The sequence below is a fragment of the Hipposideros armiger genome, unplaced genomic scaffold (genome assembly GCF_001890085.2).
Source record: "Hipposideros armiger isolate ML-2016 unplaced genomic scaffold, ASM189008v1 scaffold_92, whole genome shotgun sequence".
In the NCBI taxonomy this organism is placed as follows: domain Eukaryota; kingdom Metazoa; phylum Chordata; class Mammalia; order Chiroptera; family Hipposideridae; genus Hipposideros; species Hipposideros armiger.
Window position 1 is genome coordinate 2846144 of NW_017731442.1, and position 26766 is coordinate 2872909.

Consider the following 26766-nt stretch of genomic DNA (forward strand, 5'->3'; position numbering starts at 1 on the left):
GGGGGGGGGGGGCGGTTGGGCTAAAGCTGCCTAGAAAAAACAGTAAAATTAAGGCCTTCCTTAGGGACCTGGCTCACCTGGTCCTTTGCCACCTGGAGGTCAGGTCCTCATTTCTAAATGAAGCAGTTTGAGAGTTATATATCCTGCTCTCCTCAAAAATGTTTGGCCTATGGTGGAAGGACATTCTCCGTGGCCAAAATCCCTGTACTTGCTGAAAATCCAATCTTCATTCTCGTAACTATCCCCAGCTGACATTTAGAGGGAACAGAGTTTATGAGGGGCGTGTAATGCTGCTCTTATCCCTGGAGAAATTAGACTCCCAGTGCTACACTGCACACAGTGGTGAGATGTTAGCAAAGCTCATCCTGTTTGGCAAGTCAGTGTTCTCAGAGGAGCCCTGAGGGAAGTTGTCAGAGACTGAGCCTCTCAGAAAGTTGAAGCAGCCTATTTTCTGACACACAGTATAAATGATCTCAGTGAAAATGCCTCAGGCAGAAGGGACTGTTACCTTAATAACAGAGCTAAGTACCAAAGTCTATTGATCTTCCCTTTAGTCGGAACCACCGGGAGAGAGGTTGGAGGTCAGGAAGAGACCAGATGGATTAAAATGGTCAATATTTGAGTGAAACTGATCTGATTGATTGGATGTGGAGTGAGCAGATGAAGCTATTGGGTTGTCGGAAAAGTCATGACATATTTTTTCTATGTTTTTCGTTGGAAAAGTGCATCATGACTTTTCCGACAACCCAATAGAAGTCAAGGGGTAGAGCTTAGGGTAGCAGCAGAGGGTGAAAGGACAGAAATGTGAGAGTGAATCCTAGATAGGACACAGGACACCAGTGACACCTCATCTGAATGTGGACACCTGGTTTTCATTGCTGAGTCAGTGCACACCCAGCATGACACTCCCTCCTTGGTGCATTTCCAATAAACGAGGGGGGTGGGGGGGGATCAGGTTTCAGTCTAGTTCTTATCTTGGCCTTGCTGCATTTTATGTACCCATTTTCCCCTTTTTGTTTGTTTAGACCCTGGTTTGGGTAATATTGTAACAGTAATAGCTCAAGATTCACTGTATTTTTATTTGCTTTGCTCACTTGGTTACAGACCCAGAGCTAGTCCCTAGCAATGCTCTGAAAGTTGTTTTCCCTTGGGTCACCTTGGGAGGAACCCTAGGTGGGAAGGGGGCAGAGGGGAGAGTACAAGGAGCACAGGCTACTGATATCCTGGACTTCATCCTTGTTAAGTGCCTTTGTGCCACTGACGCCCTGCATAAAGAGGCAGAGGGGCAGCAAGCGCAGGTGCCAACTCGGTCATCGTTGAACGAGACGCCATCACGTTTTTCAGGAGTTTCTACCCCGCAGATCTAGAAGTTGTGATATGCTGTGGCCTTTATCCTTTATGGAGGAATGTGCCTCATCATCGGGGCTGACCTTGAACACTCTTGAGGGACCTTGACCCCTTTCGCTGGATTCTGTTTGGTGGTGTTTGGAGGCCAGCATCCATGGGCTCGTGCGATCCATAGTGGCTGAGCAGAAAAGGCTGGGCTCTGGCTGTGTGGGGGTGTGCATGTGGAGTGGGGCACAGGGCCTCATTCGTCACTTCCAGGAGTCTTCCTTCCCACCAACTATTTTGGGGGGACTGCAGGGACCACCCCTTCTGGATGCTGACAGTGAAGCCTAGTGTGGAACTCTCTGGTCACTTCAAAAACCTCAGTTACTGGGGAGGAGGTGGTATGTTGAGGCTGGAAAAGTGCGAAGTCTGGACCCAGAGAGACCTGAACTCTCGCCAGAGCTCTCTTATTTAGTGTGTGGGTTCCCTGGGCAACTTACCCGCCATCAGCTTCAGATTCCTTGTCTATAAAAGGGGGATAATAATACCTACATTTTGGCTTGTTAAAGGATTAAGTAAGAGATGTCCATACCACACTCAGCACAGTGCCTGGGACACAGTGAATGATTATTCAGTAAATGATAAATACAGGTACATGTCTAAACTCAACATCTCTGTTGCCATGTTCCTGCCTTCCTCAGACAGAGAGCTATGTGGTCTTAAACAGAATTGCCGTAATCAAGGGCCCAAAGGCCTTGTCTTCTAACCCCGTGATTCATTTACACTAACTCCTGTTTCCGCTCCTCTCTTATGGTCTCTTCCAGTTCTTTTTTATTCTAGATGTGCTTGTCTCCTATTTGTACTTTACCCTTCTTAAAATCTGGTGTCTGTTAAACTTCGTCAGCAGACCTCAAAGGTGAAAATCCTGTGCTTCCTTACATCTTCATAGAACGCATATGTCTCTGGGACTGACTGGACCAAACATGGACCACGAACTTTAGCCCCTGGGAGAAAGCTACACCTGTGTGCCCACTTGCTCAGACTGGAGAACCTCTGACTGACAGCTGTTCCCTAACTTCAGGCTATAGGTGTTTGCCAACACTTGTTGGCCTTTGAAAAGAACTGGTGCCACTTTGTCACATGTTTTTTGCCCCCACCTTCTCAGGGGCTTCCTGGATGCAGAGGAAGTGGACAGAGCAGTCAGAACAGACTGGACTGAAGTTGAGAAGTGATGTGGAAAAGGCTGGGACGGGTGCAGGGAGACAGCGATAACACTCAAGCAGGTGGACCCCCCTTTGGGGGCAGGGCTGTGTCCCTTTTTAGTCTCATTTAAATGGCTTTGTTTTTCCGTTTAGGAGGGGACAACAAAAATTGGAAGGATTGACTCAGACCAGGAACAGGATATTGGTAAGTGACAGAGCATGTGGTCTGACTCTTTGTGGCAGGTGCTCCTGCCTGACAGGTTTCTTCAGAGGAACCTGATGGTGCCCTGAGAGAAAAGGGTCCCTGAAGTCTTCAGGGGCTGCTCCTTTTGCTGCTAGGTTGGGGGACTGCAGCTGTGTGTCTGGGACATGATAGGAAGAGACCCATATGTGGGAGGATGTGGGCCGGGGTGCTTTCAGGTGGGGGCTCTCTTCCTCTTTTGTCATGATGTGAGATCTTCCAGATGTGGATTCTGATCTCATGGAAAGAATGGAGGAGGTGTTTCCTTGGGCCAGTCTCCACTCAGGTGACTCTCACCTCTTCTGTAGTCCTGCAGGGTCAGTGGATTGAGAGAGACCATTGCACTATCACCAGTGCCTGTGGGGTCGTCGTTCTGCGGCCTGCCCAGGGGGCCCGCTGCACAGTCAATGGCCGGGAGGTCACTGCCTCCTGCCGTCTGACCCAAGGTAGGACTGTTGACAGCCCTGTTTATGCCAGGATGAGTGATGGCCGAGCTCTGTTCTCGTGGGCCTGACCCCGAGAGCTCAGTGATGCAGCCTTTAATGATGGACCACCAGCCTCTGCACCCAGAGATCTGATTTCCTAATCTGATCTTCTTCCCATAAACGAAGAAGCCCCCATTCCTGGGCCCCAGAATGGAGAATAACTGAAATTTGTCCCTGTGTGTGTTAGCGCTATGTCCTTGGGAAAGTCTCTGGGCCTCAATTTCCTCATCTGTAAAATGGGGATAATACTAGGATTGTTGTGAGGATCGAATGAGCTAATCCATGTGATGTCCTTAACAGTGTGTTCTTGGCACTTAGTAAGCACTCATTGTCATTGTTGCTGTCACTATTATTCCTCTTATTAGTCTATTCAAATTCTGTCTGTGCTTCGAGGCTGAGCTTAGATGTCCCCTCTCCCACGAAGTGTTCCCTGACTACTCCACCTGGAATTCATCTTGCTTCCCCTTGGCGTAGCAGACGCCTCCTGTTCATGTCATTAATTCAATGCATATGCTGTGCAGCGTCCAATGAGTACCTATCTAACTGATGCAGCTAAATCCTCCCCCTGTTGAGGGCAGGACTTTGTCTCTCAGAACGCCGCCCTGCATGCAGTGTGTACTCTACTGTTGATTGAACTCCCCTCTGTGTCTGGGCCACAGGAGCAGTCATAACCCTGGGGAAAGCTCAGAAGTTCCGATTCAACCACCCGGCAGAGGCCGCTGTCCTTCGGCAGAGGAGGCAGGTTAGCACACTGGGCTTTCTGTGTGGCTGCTGGCCTCCCTTCTCCTTTCTAGGGGAGGCATTTGAGCTTTGGTTCTGTTGGGGGTGGAGGGTAGTGACTGCCTTGCTGTGCTTTCTTCCTTGTTCCCAGGGTGGAGAGGCTGTTGGTGGCAGTGGCTCTTTGGAGTGGCTGGACTTGGACGGAGATGTCACCGCCTCCAGGTTGGGTCTCTGTCCTTTGCTTTGGAAGAAAAGGTGAGAAACAGCTGCTCATTCTGCTATGGAACCTGCTCATGTTGCTTGTTTGTCCCTTACAATGTGGAGCGGGAGGAGATAAATGTAGCAGCCGAGGTCTGAATGAGGCTCCGTCTGAGCCAACTTGGCGAGTGATGTGAAAACGCTGAGCTGGGTGCTTAGCTGACAGTTGGCAGGAAAATGGGCTTGGCCCTCATTTAGTCCCTCTTCAGTATTGCAACTGTCTTCATCCTTGAAGAAGTATATCATTTGATGTTTCCTATGGCCACAGGATTCACGGTGGTGTGTTTGCAGGTGCTTTGGTACAGCTTCTGCACTTACCTCCCTGTAGGCCCTTTACATTCTGCCCTGCCTGTGTATGAATTTGTGATGTGTGTCAGTTAGCTTCCAGGACTATGGCTTCCTCTGAGTTTTTAAAGGTATTGTGGGACTGAGAATCCTTTCCCCGCCCCATAACCAAGGTCCCAGAACTATGCATAACAGAGGCAGGACTTCCAGGAACAACATTTTGGGTTTCTGCCTTCTCCTACCCACTTCATCTGCATTGTGACTGTGAAGCATGAAGTCAGAGTTGGTTTGTTTTTATTTTATTTTATTTATTTTATTTTTTATTTTATTTTATTGGGGAACAGCCATGGTCATTGTTTACACATTGCTTTTCATGCTACAATGGCATAGTTAACTCTTTTAGGGAGGGTACAGCTCACAGTGGCCCATGTGGGGATTGAACTGGCAACCCTAGTGTTATCAGCACCACGGTCTAACCAACTGAGCTAACTGGTCACCCCATGAAGTCAGAGTTTTATATGTGATTGGTGGCAACTACTTTTCTTCTTTATAGTCATGCTTCATCTATTGCTGCATAGAATTCCCTTCCCAGATCTAGATGCCTTGTGGGTTTGATACTGGGAGCAGTTCCTATAGCCAAAATGGCTACTGCCTTGGGGACTTCCTATAGAAAATGTCATCGGGGACTTGGTGCCTGTGAGGCCACTGGTGTCAGGAGCTTTCCAGCACCGTGAGCACAGGGCTTCTGGGAGGGTTATGAGGACCAGGAACCTTGGTCCCCGGTTCCTTCAGAGGAATCTAGCTGCTCTTTCTAGCTGCTGGGAACATTCGATGGCAACCGAAGGTAGTCTTGGGCCTGACCTTGGTAGTGAGGGATGTTGGATGCAGGAGCAGAGGTGCTCTGATGCAGGAGTGTGACCAGCAGGCCAGTCCTCACAGAGGGCTGTGAAGGGTCGGAGGATGATCCTTGTGTTGAGTGACTGAGGGCTCTGTGGGGTGACAGGTAAGGTGGGCGAGGTGACACAGGTTGAAGTATATCAAGGCCAGGGTGGACTCAGGACTGAGGCTGGGGTTCTTGTTTTGTCAGAGTGGCCCTCCCTTTTTGTAGTGAACCCATGAAAGGAGACCTGTCTTAGGTAAGGTTTCTGTTGAGAAGATGCACTGAAAATGTGTTTTTGCCAGGGTTCAGAGGTTTGCAGAGAATGGCTCTGCAACTTAAAGAACCATGGATGTTGGGGTTGGATAAAGCTGCTTCACCTCCTAGCTCTACAACAGAAAAGCTGTGTGACCTTAGGCAAGTTACTGAGTCTCTGAGCCTGTTTGCTCACCTCTAAGTGAGGATACTACCATCTCTCTCTCTCAGAGATCCTTGTGAGATGGGTTGAAAAAGCTAGAACAGGGCCGGCCAAGTGGCTCAGTTGGTTAGAGTTTGCTCAAGAGTGTGAGCTCTGAGCAACAGGGTTGCTGGTTCTATTCCTGGCCTGAGCTAAGCTGCCACTGAGCTGCCAGCAGGTGGCAGGATGGCTCAGCTTAAAAAAAAGAAAAGAAAAGAAAAAGCTAGAATGTGGAGTGCTTTGCCGAATACCTGACACCCCACAGCTCCGCCATTAGGAGGCTCTTGTGGGGAGCTGTCCAGGAACACAGCCTTCCTTTTGCTTTTCTGTCCTCCCATCTCACCCCAGCTGACCCATCCACCCCAGAGAACACTGGCCTCCTGCCTTTTTACGGCCTGCTCAGGCTCTCTAGCCTCGTGGGCACTGACGTGACCTTTCAGTAACACCAAGAATGTCCCCTTTCATTCAGAGGGCAGAGAAGGATTGGAGAATCAAGGCGCCTCCCACTCGCTGCCTCCACTCTTCAGCACCAGCTCTAGGAGCCTGTGGGCTGGGCTGGTCCTGCCCAGCTACCGTAGCCAGTATCATGTGCCAGCCCTGATAGAAATGGGGTGGTGTGGGGCTCCAGCCTGTGATTGGGCAGAGGGACCGGGAGAGAACCCGCGAGAGTGGAGAGAACTGCACGATGTCAGCTGGGTTCCCAGTCAGTTTGTGGCTGTGTCTCCATGAGAGTCTCTCCTCTGCCCTTGGGCGGGGTGGGCTTCCCAGCCTCGCCTTGTTCTTTCTTTCCCCCTTTTATCATCTCCCTGGAGGAGCAGTCATGGGGAGCCTGCAAAGCCAGAGCTGACTCCACAGCCAGGGGAATTGGCCAGTCTGCCTCCTTTCCCTCTGGCAGTGGTGATCTGGACCAGAGAGGAATTTGTCCTTGAAAACTGTTCATTGCCCTTGTTCTTGGCATTTTTCCATTTGGAATTTTGGGGGCTTAACCTTAAGTGCCCAGAGCCTGGGAGACACTGGCACTGCTGCCACTGCCGCTGCTGCCTTAGTGAGCAGACGCTGCTGCATCCTGCTGCAGAAGCTGTCAGGCCCCGAGGCAGCCGGGAGGGCGCAATGGAGTCCTGACAAGCAGGGGACCAGGCAGCAGATGGGGAGTGCAGGAACCGCCCAGGATGAAGGGCAGCCATCTGAGAGAGACAGAGGTCCTTGGCTGGCAGGGAACTGAAGGCTGGCCCTTGGTAATCTACCCAGACATGTAGCATAAGGTTGGTATTTTCTTTTTCACCTCCTTTCTGGGACCTTGTCTAATGTGCTTAGCAGAGTAGCCGTTTGTAGTCTGATGGCATGTGGCATCTTGGGTGAGTGTGCGGTGTCTGCGGTGACCCTGCCAGACCGCCTGCTCTCCTTGCCGGTCTGGATGCTACTATGAAAGAAACTGAATTGGGTCAGCAGAAGCTGACTGGCAGCTGCCACTTTCCGGGAGGAAACACAGAGGGAGCTCTCTTCTAGGGAGAAGGAAGTAGTAAATCTGAGGGCTTGAGATGGCAGAGAAGGAAGCTGAATACTCTCAGGGAATTCAGAATGAAGACCCCCCTCCCTGCCCCTTGCATCTGAGGGTCTGGATCTGAGCTGGGTTTGTCTGAGACCTTCAGATGGGCTTATGGTTGTAATTCAGCCATGGTCTGTGGTCAGAAAAATTTTGGAGCAGTAGTGCAGGCACGAAACATATATGTATAGAATGTTTCTCAATAACTGCTTTTTCTATCTGTGTGGCTTTTTAACTGGTTTGTTATTCCAGTTGTTCTCCATAGCCTTTGCCTCACATGCGACAAAGGGTGTCTTTCCTCTTTTCTGTACATGCCACTGTGTGTGTTTGGCCTTGTGCCCACAGCTATCAGCGCCACTCTTCTCCAGAGCATACTCGTTCAGGTATCTGGGCCTGTCCTTGTCCTTGGACCACTGCAGATTGAGTCATCTCACAACGTCCTTTTCAGAGAAGAGACTGCCGTTGTGTCAACTCCCACCCACACACTGCCCCCTTATCCATCTGTTCACTCTCTCACCCATCCATCCTTCACTGTCCTTCTAAGGCTGCACTGAGAAATCTTAATGCTTTCTAAGACAGCAGCAGCAAACATTCTGTAAAGAGCCAGGTAGTATTTTATGGCTCTGCAGGACATACAGTCTCTGCTGCAGCGACTCAGCTTTGCCAGTGTGGTGCAGAGCAGCCTGGACAGGATGCAAATGAATGACGTGTCTGTTTTTCCACAAGACTTTACTCACAGAAACAGGCAGCAGACCCAGTCTGGCCCACAGGCTAGAGTTTGTGGACCTCTGCTTTGATAGCCTCTGAGGTTGCATTCTGCTCACAGAATGTAAATCTCCTAAGCAGAGTGAACCCCTTAGAGTGCACTGCTCCGACTGAGATCTGGTTCTAGTGTCCAGTCACGGCATCCTGGGACTGGCATGCAAGCCGAGGGCGGCTGCATTCAGGCTCTTTGGTGAGCCTCTGGTGGATCCTGACCCTATCCAGCCCCTTCCCTCCCATCGTCACCCTGGAGCGCCCACGCAGCTGGCTCCTTCAGAAACCCGGATGACGGATGGCGCAACCCTGCAGAAGCAGCACATGAGGGCCTCTCTAGAAGGCCATGTGTGACCCAGGAAAAGGTTAACGTACAGGTAGAAGCTGTCAGTCTTCAGAGAAGGCTCTCACTCATCCATGGTCACACAAGGCACTTGGTGGCAGAATAAAGTATGACTGCAATCTAGAATTATTTTTAAACTTTGTATTATGGAAAATTCCAAATACACTACAAATGATCAACTCCTAGCTAATTTTGTTTCATTTATATCCCAAGTCACTTGCTCCTACTCCTCCCCACTGTTTCTAAACAAATCCCAGACATATTCACCAGAGAATACTTCAGCATTATGTCTTTGAAAGGTATGCCGGAGGCTAAAACTATTCCAGGGCTGGTTCACTGAGAACAGCCGTGCTGTGGAGACCAGCTCTCCTCTGGGTCTCCTGCCACACACTCAGGATTGGCTGCCCCCACTACCAGATCTCAGAGGGTTTCTGTTGCAGGGGCTGGAGGTGCAGCATAGCCTCTGGCCATGTACCATTGAGACTTCCATTCCCACAGTGCTTCTGGAGCGTCTGCTCTACTCTGTTTCCAGAAGATATCTTTTTTTTTTTTTTTTTGATTTTTTTAATGGACAAAGCTGCTCGATTTAGCTAAAATGTTTTTTTTATTTTTTAAAATGCTCATTTACTTTCCTGGCTATTCCCTTAACCAAAATGAATTTGTGTTTCTGCTAATCCCACAATCTAAGAATATGCTAGTCGAAGGACTGTTCTAATCTCCTGCACTGTGACATCATAAGCTGCCTGTGACGCCATGCCAGTGTGTCCCAAGCTGTCAGGAGTCCAAAGCCCTGTTGAATTCAGGGGCTCTTTCAGAGGCGCTTGGATGGCCACCGGTTTCTACTAAGCTGGGTTTGCATTTCCCCTTGGTAACCCTTCCTCCACTGTGACAGGAGAGTGCTGGGGGAGCAGAGTGACAAGGACCACCTGCCACCCAGGGCCCAGATTCAGCAGCAGCGGTGCTACGTGGGGGATTTGCGGCAGCGAATCCTAGTGGGACAGATTAGAGCCAAACAGGACCTGGAATTCGACCACGCGCGTGTCAGCCGGCAGATTAAAGACAGTAGGTGCCTGCCACTCATGGTGTCCTCTCCACTTTCTCCTCTCCATGTTCATCCTTCCCCAGCCTTCTGTATTCTGTCTGTGTTCTTTGTGATATGATGGAATCTTTGGTATTAGGCATTCTCTCCGCTCTTTTAGAGACCAGAGGCTCTTGCAAGGGGGCTGGAAGCAGGAATAAGGAAGCACCTTCCTTTTGCCCCATCTCACGTGCACATTTGTCCAAGCTTTGCTGCCCGCCCTGGCATGTACTCGCTGCTGTGCTGAGGTCTGGGGGCTTCATTGCCTCGCCCTGTGGTAAGGGGGCCCTGTCGCCTCATTTCAGCACATTACCCCAGCCAGCTCCTTCACTCCATACAGGTCCAGCTATTGCTGGAGGTGTCTGAGTCTGGGCAGCCATGGGCAGGGAGGGAGGTCCTGACCTTCTCTCAGGGTGTTTTTGGTTCCCAGACCAGCAGTGGCTGCTCAGAGAAGAGACCTGGCTGGCCAGCTTGCAGCAGCAGCAACAGCAAAACCGTGCAGCAGAGAAAGAACTTGAGGCCTCTGTGACAACCGATGCTTGGCTTCAGACAGATCCTGAGACTCAGCCATCCCCACTGGTCCGAAGTCAGAAGAGGGTGGTGCGACTGCAGCTCCTGCGGAGACGCGCTCTTCGGGCAGCAGAGAGGAACATCCGGTGGAAAAGGGTCTCATTCCAGCGAGAGAGAATCATCAAGAAGCAGAGGCTGCTGGAGGCCCAGAAGAGACTGGAGCAGCTCAAGGCATTGTGCTGGCTCCAGGATGACCGGCCCCAGAAACCCCCACACCAGGTCCTCAGCCCCGATGCTGTGGTCCCAGGGCCTCAATGTAGAAGTGAATCGACAAGTTGCAGCTCTTTGAGCCTCCAAAGGCTCTGCCTCCGGTACTTGCCCCAGCTACACAGGTACAGCCAATCGTCACCTAGAAGCATTGGCTGCGATTTACAGCCTCGTTGCCCAGGCAGCGTTTGTTACTTCCTAATGCCCCAGTTCCCTCAATCTGTGCAATGGAAAGATGTGTTTACCCCTCTTCCTCGTCATCTTTTCCCTCTCCTGACTCCTTTTCTTTCTCTCTAGTTGCTGTCTCCCTAAGACTCAGGCTTTCCCCTTCTCCCACTGAGGGGCAAGGGCAACTCTTGCTTCTTTGGTGCTAACTTCTGAGTGAGACTCTCCACCTCATTTTTTATCTTTAGACCCTGACTGTCCGCTTACATCTCCTTGTGTATGTCCTGCCCCCCGCCGTGTCATCTTGCCTCATACCAGACTCTCTTCCCACATGTTTTCTCCCCTCCCCTCCCCACCTGACCTGCCATCTCAGTGAGCTTCCTGACTCTACCTCCCAACTGCTGAGCGAGTGGAACCCTAGCTTTCTGACTCACAGGCACAATTTTTTATCTCCTTTGTTTTTTTCTCCTTCACGCCTTACATTCAGTCAAGGTGAGGCTATGTTACCTCCCAAAGTGCTTGGAGCAGGGGACTGTGTCTACCTCTTTATATCCTCTGGGCCTCACACACGCCTTGCCCATAGTAGGTGCACAATTAATGTCTGTTGGTGTCATGTTGGCTCACCTCTCTGTTCTTCAGACTACTAGGCAGACTTTTTCAAATACTTTTTATTATGAAACTTTTTCAAAGTTGAGAGAAAAGTATACCCATCACTCATATTCAGCAATTATCAGGATTTACCATGCTTGCTTACTTTCTCCTCCTTCCTTTTTTTTTTTTAGCTGAGCCACCCTGCCACCTGTTAGCAACTCAGCGGCAGCTCAGCTCAGGCCAGGCATCGACCCACTGTTGCTCAGAGCTCGCAGTCTTGGGCGAGCTCTTAACCAACGGAGCCACTCGGCCGGCCCCCCTCCTTCTTTTTTCTGATGAAGTGTTTTAAAGCAACTTACAGACATCATGTCATTTCAATCCTACATCAAGTATACACATTTAAAACATAAGGACTTTTCTTTAACCACATTGTCATTATCACACCTAACAAGATTAATTATTCAGTATAATCTACAACCTAGGCCATATTCAAATTTCTCTAATTGCCTCAAAAATATTTATGTATAGTTAGTTGTTCAAGTTACAATCTAAATAGGATTTACACACTGCATGTGGTTATGTCTTTTAAGTTTCTTTTACAATTTTTTTGTCTTATTTTTATTTATTCATATTGCTTCATATCATCGATTTGTTAAAGAAAGTGGGTCAGTTCTTTAGAATATGCCACATTATAGATTTGTTTGTTTGATTCCTTGTAGTGTCATTTAAATTGTTCCTGCATTTCTCATATTACCTATAAACTGGAAGTTTTCTTTAAAGGCATGATTAGATTCAGATTCAGTCCAGTTTTTATATAAAATAAAAATTGAGGAACAGGGTGTACCTGAGACCTCTTTTAGAGCCAAGACGATAATCCCCAGTTTCTTTTACCTACCGATAGGTTTTCCCTGACCCCAAAGACTGCAGGGGCCAGTGACATTGGCCTAGTTTTTAACCAAATTAGGTGAGACTTTGTAGTCCCTGTGTCAGCAGAAAGTATGGACCGCTTTCTTTTCTGAAATGGCTTTCTTGTCTCCACAGTGTTTTCCTGAGTCAGGAGATCTCCAACACATTACCTCCTGTGCCTGACTCAACTGATCAAACATCAGAGAAAACCCCATCAGAAGAATATTCACCCCCATCTGCTTCTTACCCTCCAAGGACAGGGAGTTTCAGCAAGAATACCCTCCGTTCCTCCGGCGAGGGCCAGCTGTGCACAGCCAGGGCAGCCTTGGCCAGATGGGGAGCCTCGGCCCCAGGCACCTGCCGCACCATGAGCTCCAAGTCTGCCAGCATACAGGAAATGGAAAGAGCGGGTGAGCGGCTCCGTCGGATGGTATCCCAGAGCTTAGCATCTCTGGGCCAACCAGCTAACAAGCTGCAGCCAAGGGACGAGCCAGAGGCCCTCACCCCTTCCACGCAGACCAGAAGGGCTAAGGGATTAGCAGACTCTGGCCACGTACCAGCAGAATGGCGAAAAAGGGAACTTGGGACCCACAAAGCTGCTAAAGGAGCCGGTTGTAGTTTCTCACATCCCCGTGGACCCAAACAGGCAGCTGAGCGTGGAAAGGCAGCCAAGACTTTGGGGGCAGAATCCAAAGCACCTTCTCCAAGCAGGGCATCAACAGGACAGCAGAGGGTGCTGGCAGCTAGGGTCAGAGAGGTTATCAAAAAGTCCTCTCGCATGTCTCCTGGCAGCCATTTGAAGAGGCAACACAGTGCAGGGGACCCAGACACCATGGCCTCACTCACAGATTCCAGCCCCGTAGTGGATCACACAAGAGAAAAAGATGGTGATTTATCTGATGCAGATAGCAGTTACTCAGTGGATTCTCTCTCCTGTGTCCATGCCAAAGCCCGGATGGAGACGCTGAAGCCAGAGGACCCCCAGGGGAAGGAGCAGGACCTCCCAGAGCCAGAAAACTCTGAAAGTGACTGCAGCCAAATATCTGAAGACTCACTGTCTGAGAAGGGGTACCAAAGCCCACAGGACAACCCAGGGGACAGTTATCTTCCCAACGGCCACGGCCACCTCAGGGCCAGAGCTAGAGACTCAGGGAGGGGCTTCATCTCATCCTCAGACTGTGGACTTGTTGCCCAAGCTCACAGGAGCTTCTCGCTGGATAGCCTGATTGACGCTGAGGAAGAACTGGGGGAAGAGCAGCAAGAAGAACCTTTCTTCGGTTCAGCTGACGAGATGCCCACAGAGACTTTCTGGCACCTGCAGACCTCCAGTCTGCCCGTGGTGGGCCAGGAGGCAATGTGCAGTCTTGGTCCCACCAACCAGAGAACAGGAGTCAGGCTGGATGCCATCCTGCCAATGAGCAGTTCATTTTACCTGGATGCACAGTCCCAGCCCCCCTGTGAGCAGCCTGAGTCAGAGGTGGAGGCAACCTCCTCAGAACAAGTCAACACTCTCCAAGGCATGCAGGTTCCAGGACGGAGCCCCCTGTTGTCCTTGGATTCCTGGTTTTCCTGTGACTCCAAGATCAATCCCAGCAGTCCTGCAGGAATAGCGAGTTCTTTATGTCCAAGTCCTGATGTCCAGGAATTTCAGCCCTGTGGTTGGGAGAGGCCTGGAGACTGGCCAAATATGGAAGAAGTAAAGCCATCATGTACAGAAGCAGTCCTGCCTTTCAGCTCCAAATTGCCCCCAGGCGGTGCTGAGCTGCCCTACAGTGTAAAAGCTGTGTATACCATCCCTGCTTCTGACACATCTAAGCTGTCACTCTGGGGGTCTTACAGGCTTCTTCAGCAAGGAACTGATGGCACCTTTCAGGCCAGAGGTGTCTCTGACACGGTCCAGCAGGGCAACTCTGAAGCATCCAACAATTCTAGCGTGTCAAGCGTGCTGGCTCCCTCTGCCGCCTCATTTACTCATGTAGGCAGTGCTCATGAGAAGGACTGGGCTGCCCCTCAGCAAAAGTACCTGTTTGAACTAGCACATCCTGTTTTAGAGGCCGTGGGAGAGGCCAGGCCAGCTTTCACCTCCCTTGAGGAAGACTCTTGTTCCCTGGCCCAGGTGCCTGGCCAGCGACGAGATACTCTATTGGCAGTTGCCTCTGGGGCATCTAGCAGTCTGGATTTCAACAACTTCCCTATCCATCTACCCAAACTTAGGCGTTTGAGAGCAGAGAAAGAACAGGACAGTTTGAGTGTCAGATTAGAAGGTACTTCAGATTTCTTTACAGCTAGTGAGAAAGAGGTGAGTTACACTGGAAATTACTCAGCAGACATAGAATCATTGACTTCTGGGACTACGAATGCACAGGTCTTTGCTTCAGAGAACAAGATAGAAGATTCCATGAGAGAAGCATGTGAAATCCAACAGAACGACTTTGAGGAGTCCTCTCAGAGTAGCAGGGAGCCTGGCTTAATGACTGCCTCTGATGAAAATTTCTTCCTGAAGAACCCTTGTCAGAGTAATGTCACCATAGCCACCAAAGAAGACCACTGGCCCCAAGGCTGGGCTCCTCTTGGGAAGAGTAGTGCAGGCCAAGCGGGGCAATTAAGTCACATCAGCCACCACCCCCTCCAGGAAGATAAGGCAGACTACCAGGAGAGCTCCAAGAACATGGTCGGAAGACACACCAATCTTTCCTTTGCCTTTCCATTAGGTCCAGAGCTATACCTCCACTCTGCTCCCTGGGATCCATTTCCACCTTCCTTGCAGCCACCTCTCTTGGAAACAGTCTATGTGACCAAAAGCCGGGATGCCCTGACAGAAACTGCCTTAGAGATCCCGGCTTGCAGGGAAGCGAGAGTGCCTTCCCCACCCCCCAGGGAAGCCTGGGGCTTTGGTCATGAGTACCAAGTTCTCCAAAATGTTTATGTGAAGAAGAATGTGCCAGCGCTGTTACTAAAACAGAATTCCAAGATGGCCTCCTCTGAGCAGGTCACAGCAGAGAGGCCAGTTGGTCTGAACACCCAGGAAGGTAGTGGAGAAATAGGGAAATGCCCTGGAAATGTTCAAGAAGAAAGTCATCATTCCGTTTATTTTTTTGTTGCTCAGAACAGACATGTTCTTACATCTACCAGCAAAAAAGTATGCGAATTGGAAAATCAAGTTGGAAATTTAAACACAAACAGTCTTCCAGCACTCAGAGAGGGAGAAAAGGCCACTGTACAGTCCTATTGCAGTGTCTCGTCAGACAGTTCTGGGCCTAGGAAGCCTCTCCTCGTTAGGGAATCTGAGACCGCCGGGGAAGAAAAGCAGGATCCGAATGCAGTCCTCAGACAGACCCGCGCCCTTGACAGTAACAGACAGCTCCCTTCTGGGGCCAGGTCTGATTTCATCTGTGAAACCATCAGTTTAGGCCCTGACAGGGACACGCTGGGGGAAACTCCTCTTTCTTTGAAGTCTAGATCAATACATCGTAGAGTAAGCAGCCCAGAGATAATGGCCCAGGATGAGAGTCCAACCCACAAGGGGGAAGGGAAGAATGAAACTGGGCTTCCTGGAAAATCTCTCCATCCCAAAGACAGCTTGGAAGAGTTTAAGCTTTCATGGACAGAGGCCGCACATGACAGATTCCAGTCAGTTACACGCTCTCAGGAAAGAAACCTCAGTGAATGCAAGGGCCCTGGAAAGTCACAAGAAACACCAAATCCCAAAGAACTACCTGCTGGAAATAAAAAGAATAAAAGAGTTCATAATGCTGATGAAATGGCGAAGCTAATTAAGAGTGTAATGCAGCTGGAAAATGGTATCTTAGAAATCGAATCCAAGCAGAATAAGCATTTATATGCTTCCCACATACTGGGAGTCAGTGATAAGTTTGTGTTCCAGGACCAGAATGACCAGGAGATGGCTGACCATGTCCTGAGGCCAGGCAGCTCTAAAAACCACTTGTCTTTCAAGGATCAGCCATCTCCAAAGCAGACAGATGATGCTATCTTTAGTGATGGTGAAGCTGGAGAAATGGAGGTTAACAGTAGCATTGGGAAAGATTCCCAGGCCCAGAAAATTACCCTGAGCCCCTTCAAGTCAAGGGAATGGGTACAAGACCTTAAATTTGCGAGAGAACACACCCACCCAGCTGTACTAGACACACCCGCCAGGGACGTTTGTGATTATTTAGGGACATGTACAGCTCCCAAAGAGCCCACCAACACTTCTGTTAATCCAAGGAGAACGAAAGCATTGTCAAGAGCTGTGCCCGAGAGGTCTTCTGAGAAGGAGGGCAAGTTGGTGCATGCATCAGCAAGACCCAGAGGGCAGCCCTGTGGCTTGGGAGGTCTTGAGGAACCGGAGACTGTGACAGGCTTTCAGGACAGCCAAGTTGCCAAAACCGTAAGTAGTTCTAAGCAAGAGGAGCCAAAAGCTCAAGGCAGAGTTAAAGAAATGACTACGCAAATAGGAGAGAGCCTGCAGGAGGAATACAAAATGGCCTCAATGACCGAGAAACTTCTCAGTCCAAACCAGCATTGTATTGGCACATTTTTCAGCCAGGAGACCAGCCCATGGCTGAGCCGGCCAGACCCCTCTACGGCCCCTCACCGAGACCTGAGTAACACCTTATACTTGAATTCCCCAAGGCTGCCAAGAAGCTATCTGCATGCATCCGACGCTATAGGCATCTCTTCAGTTGACTATGTGCTGGATCCTACAGTGTTGAAAATGCCTGACAGTCCCTGGGTACCTGAAGCAGGATATCAGGGCCGGTGCGGAGAGCCCAGAAGCCACAGCCCTCAGGGAAACGTTAGAAGTGGCTCCTCCGTGGCACGTGCTGCTGGGTATGGGTCTGCGGTCTCCATGGCTGTAGTATCTCAGGGCCAATCCAGTGCACAAGAGAGCATGCCCCTGGGTGCTGAGGGCAGGAGATCAGCAAGCACCAGCCCCCAATACCAAGGAGAGAGCCCCAGCAACACCTTACTGTGCCTGAGTACCGAGGCAGCTGTACAAAGAGGAACAACAAGAGCCGGTTCCCTGAACAGGGTCTCGAGCCCACTTGAAAAGAGGGCCAGCTGTCCCTTGGAAGAAGGTAATGACCAAGGCAGGGAGGTGACGCAGAAGGCAGAGAAGGAGGCCGAGGACCTCAGTGCTACCAGTGCTGCTTTCTCAGCGCTTGTGTCTCTGCCAAGGGTGCCACACCTGGAACCCTCTGCCCATACATCCACGGGCCTGGCCGTGTTGGAGGAGATGAGACAGGCAAAGGCCCAGGGAAAGCAGCTTCATGACCTGCTGGCTGGGGGCACAGTCCTTCCTTACTATGAGACGCTATTAGAACCTGAATGTTCTTCGACGGCCCCTCGCAGGCCTCAGTGTCTACAAACGGACCAGCCAGTGTCAGACAGGACCAGGAATGGGGACGATGCACAGGGATTTCACATGTCATCTCCCTCTGCGGAACCAGGACATGCGTGGACTGATAAGAGGAAAGTCCTTCAGGCCACAGCCCTCTCTACAGATAGCTTTCAACCTCTGTCCAACACTGAAATCAACAGAGGGCCATGGCCACCTTCCCAGACTTCCTCCCATGCTGACCCTGCTCTGGGCAAAAGCCATTGTTCTGGAGAACTGAGGCATTACCTGGGAGCAGGTGAAGAGTTTGTATGTCACTCTAGCCCTTTTGAAATCATAGAGAGAAAGATAGAGACAACTAGCATACCTTCTGCTGATCTTTTGGGCTCGGACAGCCTTCCTTCTTCAGCAGCTGCAGAGGAGGACAGGAGGGTAATGCCAGAGAAAGAAACGGCTGCCTTATCTTCTCAGGACCCCTCTGATGACCCTGGAGTGCGTCGGCGTGGGCAAAGCCAGTTAGCTCCCTGGGAGACTGCAGAGGGCAGGCCCCCTGGCACTCAGGAGAGCAGCCTGGCACACCCAGAACCAAGAACTCTGGATACCACATGTGGAGGAGGTTCGGGTAACTTCTTAGTGGCTGCACAGGAAGGGAAAACAGCCTGTTTTGAAAGTCAGGTTGTGATCTGTGCTGTTCAGAATTCTGCCAGTCTCTCCGAGCCTAACCAAGACCACATCCAAGGCCTCAAGGCTTCCAATGTCTTAGAAGAAGGGAGGGCAAGTCCCAAACAAGGTACCATCCTGCTCGGAGCCCTGACAAGGGTTGAACTGGAGGCTCCAGCACAGCAGTGTGTGAGGTGGAACGGGAGTGTGGGCTCTGGGCCGGCAGGAGCCTGCAGGGCTGGCAGCAAACATCCCAGACCAGCTCCATTGCCAGATCAAAGGCCTATCCCAGATCCTGGGGGAGTTAGGGAGGAGGCCTCATGCAGATGCCCACAGGAAACTTCAGACCGTGTTGCCTTCTCAGGGAGCACTGAAGGTAAAAGGACTCTCAGCCTATCTGGGGGCCAAGAAGACAGCAGAGCTCTTCCTTGCCGACAACTCTGCAACCCTCAACCCATTGCTTCTCAGGCCTGCTCCCCACCTTCCTCCACTCTACTGTGTTACAGAAATGGTGACCTGGAGAAGGGGACTTCTGAGGCTACCCCACAGCCTCTCCAACCCCCCTGCATAGTATCTGCCAGGGCCTGTGGCATGGATGAGAGGGGAGAGAGCTATTCCAGGAAACCTGATGTGCTCTTGGCACGCGGCCTTGAGCCTAAAGGCATTCATGTGAAATTTGAGCCAATAGACAGCGGCACTCTGGAGTCCTTTGTTGCCGCTGCTGTCCTATCCCTGGCTCAAGGGTGTAGCTCCCCTGCTGCCCCCGATGCGAGGACAAGTTTCCTCAGTCACTCTGTTGCTGATGGAAGCTCAAGGTCAGTAAGGGATCCTGAGAAAATGGTTGCCGAGGAGAAAGCCAGCACTGAGCTTGAGGCTGCCCCTGTCCCTCCCGGTGTGCACCCTGAGCCACTGAGGAAGTTTCAGGACAGCTCACTAGGTGGCCAGAATGCACAGGAGCCTCAAACCAAACCAGAACTACCTGTAACAATCGGGAGACCACACACCCTGAATTTAAGTGAAGAGTCTGTTGAGACTGAACTGCTGGTGGAACCACAGAATGGATGTTTAGGAAATGCCATCCGATGCTTTCCAGAAAAGGCACAACTTTCCACCGAGTCCAGGGATCACAGTGGCTTAGATCCCCAAGCCAAGCTCATAGCAAAGTTAAAGCATAGCTCCAATCCCCAGGTTGACAGGCCCTGGGAGGAGGAACAGAAGCAGAGAGAGCAGGTTTCAGGTGGTGGTGAAGACCCAGCCCAGGTCAGGTGTCCCCCACGTTCCAATGAGGGTGGCTTGGACGGCTGTCAGATTAGAGATGCAAGCAGAGAGGAGGGGGATGCAGCCAGGGCCCCTGTGTCCAGGACGTTCTCATCCGGCTTTGAAGACCCTGTCGCTGTGCCCTTGGGGCCCACGGCCCGGAGCCCTGGCCAGCCTTTTCCTGGCAGTGAGCAGTCGGCTCCCCACCACAGACGCTCACTTCCTGTGATTGCGATCTTCTCCGGCCCCCAAAACTCCAGGTCCTCCCCCAAACCACAGTTCTCTGTGGTCAGCTCTTCCAGGTCTCTTCAGGAGCTGAACTTGAGTGTGGAGCCTCCTTCCCCCACAGATGAAGAGACACAGGAGCCTAACAAATTGTGGAACCCACGTCCTAGGGGCCATTCCTCAGGGAAGTCAACGGCAGGAGCGTCTCCGAAAGCTGAGGACTGCCATCAGGAAGCCTCGTTTAACCGGGACAGCAGCACTGCTGATCACAAGCCCTTTCAATCTGCCAGCCCTCCTTACCCAACATCTTCAGCTCCCTCGTGCATGCCAACCCCTGATTTCATGAGCAGCTGGCTACACGGTACCCTGCAACAGGCCTGGCAGGGAAAGCCAAGGAGTCCAGGTGGCCAGGCCAGCCCAGAGAAGCAGCTCTCTGAGGCAGATGAAGGACTATTGCACTTCGGCTCCAGTGACCTCAATCCCAGTGTCCTGCCCTGGCATCCAGAGGGTCGTGCACACATCGGCTGGAAGCAGTATGTGTTTGGCAGTGCAGTTGATGTCTCCTGCAGCCAGACATCCCAGGGCCTTGGACCATCCAATATGGCCCGGTGCTCCAGCGTGGACCACGGCCTAGGAGACCGGAACAGCCCATTCCACTCCCACCTCAGCACCTGCGCCAGGGCCCAGGGCCTGTCGAGCCCACATAGCAGCACTGAAAATGTCCAAGGTTCACATGAGGCCTGGAAAGTATGGGGTTCCTCGCCTGCCTTGGGGAACCCCCACGTCCTGACCGGTCCTGAAGGAGCAGTTTCCACTAGGAGTCCTGACAGAGCCCAGTTCCCAGGCACCCCTGATGAAGCAGGCTCTCTGAGGCGTGAGCCCCCCTGGGCTGATGGAAGTGCTGCAGGTCCAGTGGATGAGATCATGCTGCTCTACCCATCAGAGGAGGGCGGCCCTGTGGGACAGCCCAGGATGAACACCTTGGAGCAGGGCACACAGACGCTGGGCTGCAGGCGCCGCTGGAGCCACACCGACGTCTCGTCTGCTGAGCTGGACGCCAGCGCAGCACCACCCTCTGATCTGGTCTCCTGGACCAGCATGCACAACCTGTCTGTACACCTCTCGCAGCTCCTGAACAGTACCTCAGAGCTGTTGGGGAGTCTCTCCCAGCCGAGTGTGGTTGAAAAGGAGCAGAACGCCAAGAGGGAGACCCCCGATGAGGCGGCCCGGGCCCTGAGGACAGATGGCTGTACTCAGACCACCGTGGATGAGGGCATCCAGACTGACCTGGCCCCGCCACCTCTGCACCTCCAGGCCCCAGAGGCCAGCCCTCGGGAGAGCAACATGGTGCTTGAAGTGCTGGGTTCAGATATCGCCATATCTCAAGAAAAGGGATGTGTCCCAGGGCCACCTGAGAAGATAGAGGCAGAGGAAACAGCATGGGAAACAGCAGGACCTCCAGATCTTCAGGAAGAAAGCACCCACAGCAGGCCCCTGAGCCCTCCAGTATCTTCCTCCCACTTGTTTCAGAAGGCCCCTTCTGGGCAGAAGCTCCCTCCTGTGAGCCCTCAGGCTTCTGATGCCTCCCTGCCCGCTGGCTCCCAACCTGAGGAGTCCTGCCTGGCTGGCAGCAGCCCCGGCCTCAACACCTCTCACTCCCCAGGGCCCTGCCCCGGTGCTGTGGAGTCTATGGGCGAGCATAGGGCCCAGAAGCAGCTGGGCCCCACGAGGGCCTTGTTGGTAGACAGGGCCTCCTCCCCAATCCTCATCGTCAATGCTAGCACTCAACGAGCAGGGCTCCCCCTAGGCCCTCTGCTTCTCTCAGCCCCCTCAGCTCGACTGCTTGAAGGCCACCAGAAGCTTGTCTCCAGTCCAGACCTTCCCCTCGATGCCCCCAGGCCTCCAGCGAGTAATTCTTCTCAAACCACCAATGAGTCAGGTGGCCCCCAGAGAGTGGGGGCTCCATGTAGAGAAGGCAGAAGTCCCTCAGAAAGGAGTGACAGCAGGTCCTTCCTTGAGGTAACCTCCCCACGCAGCCTGCAGCAGAGCCCGGAACTCCAAGTTCGTTTCTTCGAGCAGCCCTGTCAGCGGCTTCATCCCCGCCCCACCGCCTGGGTCCAGAGCAGACTGCTGCCTCTCCCACTGAGGAGCAGGAGCCAGAGGCCAGCTGATGGCTTCGTCCCTGAGGACATGGCTTCCCTGAAGTGTGGCCCACTGAGCATGAGGAGGCTGAGCCGATGGAAGAGCAGGCCAGAAAAAGTGGGTGAGAGTCCAGCGTCTCCAGTGGAGCCACAACCTGCTCTGGACGTGGCGTCTTCACTGGGAGGCCTCCAGCACCTCGGCCCCTGCCCTATCCCTGGGTTGGCTGATGATGATCACACAGGGCTCCAGGGTCCTACCTTGGGCCCAGCTGACGCCTGCCGACCTCAGGGGCTGCTGCGCCCCAGTTCTCAAAAATGCCTGGCTCCTGAGTCCCAGCACCACAGCCTGAGCGACCTCCCAGTGCACAACAAATTTAGTGACTGGTGTGGGGTTCACAATGGCTCTCCTGGGGGGCTAGGTGTGGTGGAGCTGCTGGGGTCCAGACGTGATCTCAGCTCCAGCGAGGAGGGACCAAGGCCCCCACAGCCTCCTGACGACCAGAGCCGGGATCCTGAGTGCTCCCGGAGGGAGCAGATCCCTCTGCAAGTTGGGACCCAGAACCTCTCACTCAGTGTGGAACTCACCGAAGCGAAATTGCACCGCGGCTTTGGGGAGTCAGATGCCCTGCTCCAGGTGCTGCAGAGCGGGACAGGGGAGGCACTCGTTGCCGACACACCAGGGCCTTCCACCTGGGAGGAGCTCTATGCCCGGTAAGAGCCCCGGGCCTGGAGTGGGAGGGTTGGGGGTGGCCAGAGAGGAAAGAGAAGCGTGGAGGGCTAATGGCTGGCTGCTCCCTCTCTGCTTGCTCAACTCTGGGATCTTCCCGGGGTCAGAGACAGATCTTAAAATGGAGAAGGGCATTCAGGGCCAGTCACAGTGAATCAATCAACATTTTATCCCAGGCAAAAACAAACCATTGAGACCCTCCGGAGACAGCGGGCTGAGCGCCTTCAGAACTTCCGCCGGACACGAAGCCTCAGCCCCCAGAAACAACTGAGCCTCCTGCCTAACAGGGATCTCCCCACTCGTGACCTTGACTTACCTAGCAGGCGCCGAGAGTACCTGCAGCAACTGAGGAAGGATGTTGTGGAGACCACCAGGTAAGGGTGGACCAAGAACCCTGCAGAGAGCAGGCTGTGTGGCGGAAGGGCTGTGGGGAGCATGGCCTGATCACAGCATGCCGGAGAGAGGAGGCTGCAGCTACCTTTGACAGTAATTCCAGGAGCTGGCCCTGCGTGCCTGTGGACAAGTGGAGGCAGCTGTGGGAGACGGGGACAAAGGAAAGAAGAGGGTGTGGGAGGGGCTGGGGCAGATGGGGTGGGCAGAGAGGAGTCCCAGAAGAAGATGGACACACTGGCTGTGGTGTGCTATGTGGGACTGCAGGCCTGAGCCTCAGAGTGACATGTAAAACCAAACTTAAGGCCTTGTGGGCAAAGAGGATGGGTCATTCGAGAGTGGCGTTGAACCGGCCTGGGGCGAGCAGGCTAGGGCCATCCCCCACCTGCCTTGTTAGAAGGAAGGCATCCCTCCACCCCGATGGTCTTTTCCAGGAGCCCAGGGTTGGTATCAAGATCTGCTCACCCACCATCTGACATAGAGCTGATGCTACGAGAATACCAGCGGGCCCGCGAGGAGGCCAAGGTGGAGATTGCCCAGGCCCGGGACCGACTGCGAGAGCGGACTGAGCAGGAGAAGCTGAGAATCCGGCAGCAGATCCTCTGCCAGCTGCTGAGGGTAGGGAGTGGGGTGAGCCTGATTTCAGGATAGGCCTGGAGCCTGGGACAGACCTGAGACTGGGATGCCTCTCTGTCTTGGGATGTAGTGCTTGGAGGAGGGTGTTTGACCCCTGGAGCCAGCTCAAAGCTGTGCTGTCTTGTAACGTGTCATCCTCATCACACCAGCCTGTCCCGGGGGCCAGAGTCTGGGAGGAGGCGGATTTGGAGTACAGTGGGGGTGTAGGGAGGTGTGAGGGTGTGAAGCTGAGGTGGGAGGCACTGGGGAGGTGAGAAGGGGTGGTTTGGGGGGCGGTGGGGGCATGGGTAATGAGGACTCCCCAGAAGCTGGTTGACGGTGGCCTGTCTTTCCCAGGAAGAGGAAAAACTACACACTCTGGGCACCTCCAGCTCCCTGTGCACCAGTTCCAATGGAAGCCTGTCCTCTGCTGTCACCTCTGGCTACAACAGCAGCCCAGCCTTGTCAGGCCAGCTCCAGTCCCCAGACAGTGTGGTGAGTGGGCAGGTGCTAGGCACGAGCCGGGGGCCCCGACTGCTGAGGCAAGAGTTTGGGCAGAAGTTCTGCCTTCTGGAGGCCACTGCTGACATGAGCCCTTCTCATGTATGATGGCTTTTGGTCCTTCCTCTAGGTCTGTCTTTCTCTCCGTTTATTCATTCAACAAGTGTTTCTTTTGTAGGTGCTATTTTAGGCATTGGGGATACAGCAGTGAGCAAAACTGTTCTTGTCCTTAGACTATTAGAGGGATAACTATTAATAGCTTATTTTATGATTAATTATTGTTGCATTAAGTTTTATGAAGGGATGCTAAGCTAGCGTAAAACAGGCCCTGACCAGTCTGGAAGCGCAGTAGAGATGCTCTGAAGAGTGTATTTAAACTGAGACTGGAAGGGGAAGACAGGGCCAGCTCTGGACCCGGTCGGAGCATCACCCGGTCACCTCAAAGATGACACCCAAAGGACAGACTGGGCAGGCATCAGAGTCCTGCTGAAGCGGGATTCAGAAGCCTGGGGACTCGGGAAGCAAGTTGTCTCAAGTGAAAGGGAGAGGCTGGCTGAGTCGAATGTGCAGAGAGGCTCAGTAAGTTGAGGACAGAGTTGTTCACCAGATTCAGCCACATGGATGTTACCGGGACCTCGGTGACTGCTGCTTGGTGGAGTGGTGAGGCAAAGGCTAGATTCGAGTGGGTTCAGAAGAGAGTGAGAGGTGGGAGATGGCAAACGGTGACAATCATTTCAGGAACCTTGTCTGTGAGGGGCAGGGTAGAGACACCTGTAGAGAAGGGTTTTTAAAGGTGGGAGACATTTTTGCATACTAGGAAGATGTTACTAGGAAGAATCTAGTGAAGAGGGAGAGGTGGAGGCGACAAGTGAAGAAAGAGGAATCAGCAGTGAAAGGTTCCTAAGAAGGTGGAGTGAGATCTCAATCTGCCTAGAGTCGGGAAGGCCACTTGTATGTTGCAGCCAGGATAGGAGGTGAGGATGGAGATAGAACTGTCTTTATTCACCTCCTCTTGTCTTTAAAATAGTGCTAGCAGTGAAGCAACATCCTCCACAACTAGACTGAAGAACAAAAGGACAGCAACTTGTCTGTTCCCCTTCCCCCAATTCCCCAGCACTGTTCCCATCCCCCAATTTCCCAATAAAAATTAAAAATAAATAAATAAAATCGTGCTAGGTTAGGCAGTAATGATAGGTAGGACGGTGGGTGCCTGTTAGATCCAGCAGAGGTCTAGGGTCATGTCACTGAGTTGCTGGCTGAGGTAAAGGTGAGGTGGCCGTTTCCAGATCTGGATGATCATCCCCATCTGGTTCCAGATTAGAATCTTAGGCCTGGCTGCTGACCCTGGGGCCGGACGAAGGGTCAGGTCAGGCTTCTCCCAGCCCCTTGCTTTCCCTCCCCCTGCCATCTCCCATGTGGGCTGTCTGCTGGCTACACTAAACCCAGTTCCAGCCATGGCCTCATTCCTGTTGCCACAGTGGTACAGAGGGTTCCAGTTCATCCTGAGCCCTGTTGGAACTTTCCCACAAGCAACCTTTGAGCCTATGGCTTGAAGGGCGAGATTTTCCAGGAACTGGTTTCTATTGCTGTCGACTTCTGGGGCATCCAGCCTCCTGTAACCCCAATGGGGAAGGTCTTTTTCATTGAGTCCTTATGTTGGGCACTGTTGGTGCATTTCAGAGGTGGAGGAGATCATCCTGCACTGGCTTTCTGGCACTCTGATCTCTCTCTTCCTCTGCTCTGGTGTTGAGCATCTTCTCTTCTGCAGGGGGACACAAACTTGCTTGATTCTGGCGACTCCTGGATAGGGGATGTGCGGGGCCGCTCTGCAGTGAGGAATAGTCACCTGAATCTGGCCGGGTCTGCCTGGAAGAGCTTAGCCCACAGTGAGTGGTGGGGGCGCAGCCACTTGCCTGGTGTGCGGACTTGGGGCTGAGGTCTGCTCGATGCCTCTGGAGGCCCTGACATCTCAGAGCCCCCTCTCCCCTTCATTGCAGGCCGCAGAGCCTCCCTGGGCAGTTGCTGCTGTTCGCCGTCCAGCCTGTCCAGCCTGGGGACCAGCTTCTCCTCCTCCTCCTACCAGGATCTGGCCAGGCACATCGTGGACATATCTGTGACTGACGTGAGGAGCCGCGCCGCTTGTCCCCGTGGTTCCCTTAACAGACCTCGGCTGGGGGGGAAGGGAAAAGGGAAGAGGGCGGAGGCCAGCCAGGCTGTGCGGGCTGCTTCAGTGGCTCTCCGTCTTGACAAAAGGGGGCTTTGGTAAACGCTGGCCCGAGCGACTCACCCGAGGGTCTGGTGTATCCGTACCCACTCATCTGGGTGTGGTTACTGTGTCCCTAGGTGATGGCCGCTTGCTCAGATGATCTGCACAACCTCTTCAGCCGCCAGGCAGCAGCCGGCTGGAAGTGAGTGCCTTTGTGGTGTCTGGTCCTAACCGCGTTGTCCTGCGTGCCTCCTCTCCCTTCTCCATCCTGAGCTGCTGCTCTGTGAGCCTGGAACCCGTTTTCACCCGTCCTCCTCATTTATCCTCACTGTCCCCAGCTATCAAGGTGAGGAGCAGGCAGTGCAGCTCTACTACAAAATGTTCTCTTCTACCCGGCACGGCTTCCTGGGGGCCGGTGTGCTGTCCCAGCCGCTCTCTCACGTGTGGGCAGCTGTGAGTGACCCCACCCTGTGGCCCCTGTACCACAAGCCCATTCAGACAGTGAGGCTGCATCAGCGGGTGACTAACAGCATCAACCTGGGTAAGCCCCCGGAGGCGTCTGTGGTCTCAGGTAGCACGTCAGAGGCAGCCCTCTCGGGAGGCTGGGTACTGAGACGACCTCAAGACGACCCAGCTGGGTGAAGGGATGTGGAACGATAGAGTGTTGGGGCGTACCTGGGCCGGGGAGGTTAG

The 26766-nt window shown here is 52.8% G+C and overlaps 1 protein-coding gene across 1 annotated transcript in view; it reads left to right on the forward strand.

Annotated features, from left to right (window-relative positions):
- The window catches only part of STARD9 (StAR related lipid transfer domain containing 9), a 110754-nt gene that overhangs the window by 81544 nt on the left and 2444 nt on the right, over positions 1 to 26766 (forward strand). Inside the window, exons 18-31 of the mRNA XM_019644955.1 lie at positions 2685 to 2736; positions 3081 to 3218; positions 3917 to 3999; positions 4129 to 4232; positions 9389 to 9558; positions 10005 to 10476; positions 12149 to 22345; positions 22538 to 22735; positions 23186 to 23369; positions 23724 to 23861; positions 25636 to 25753; positions 25865 to 25989; positions 26211 to 26275; positions 26412 to 26614. Of these exons, the coding sequence (XP_019500500.1) occupies positions 2685 to 2736; positions 3081 to 3218; positions 3917 to 3999; positions 4129 to 4232; positions 9389 to 9558; positions 10005 to 10476; positions 12149 to 22345; positions 22538 to 22735; positions 23186 to 23369; positions 23724 to 23861; positions 25636 to 25753; positions 25865 to 25989; positions 26211 to 26275; positions 26412 to 26614 (12247 nt within the window). The remainder of the gene's footprint in view (positions 1 to 2684; positions 2737 to 3080; positions 3219 to 3916; positions 4000 to 4128; positions 4233 to 9388; positions 9559 to 10004; positions 10477 to 12148; positions 22346 to 22537; positions 22736 to 23185; positions 23370 to 23723; positions 23862 to 25635; positions 25754 to 25864; positions 25990 to 26210; positions 26276 to 26411; positions 26615 to 26766) is intronic.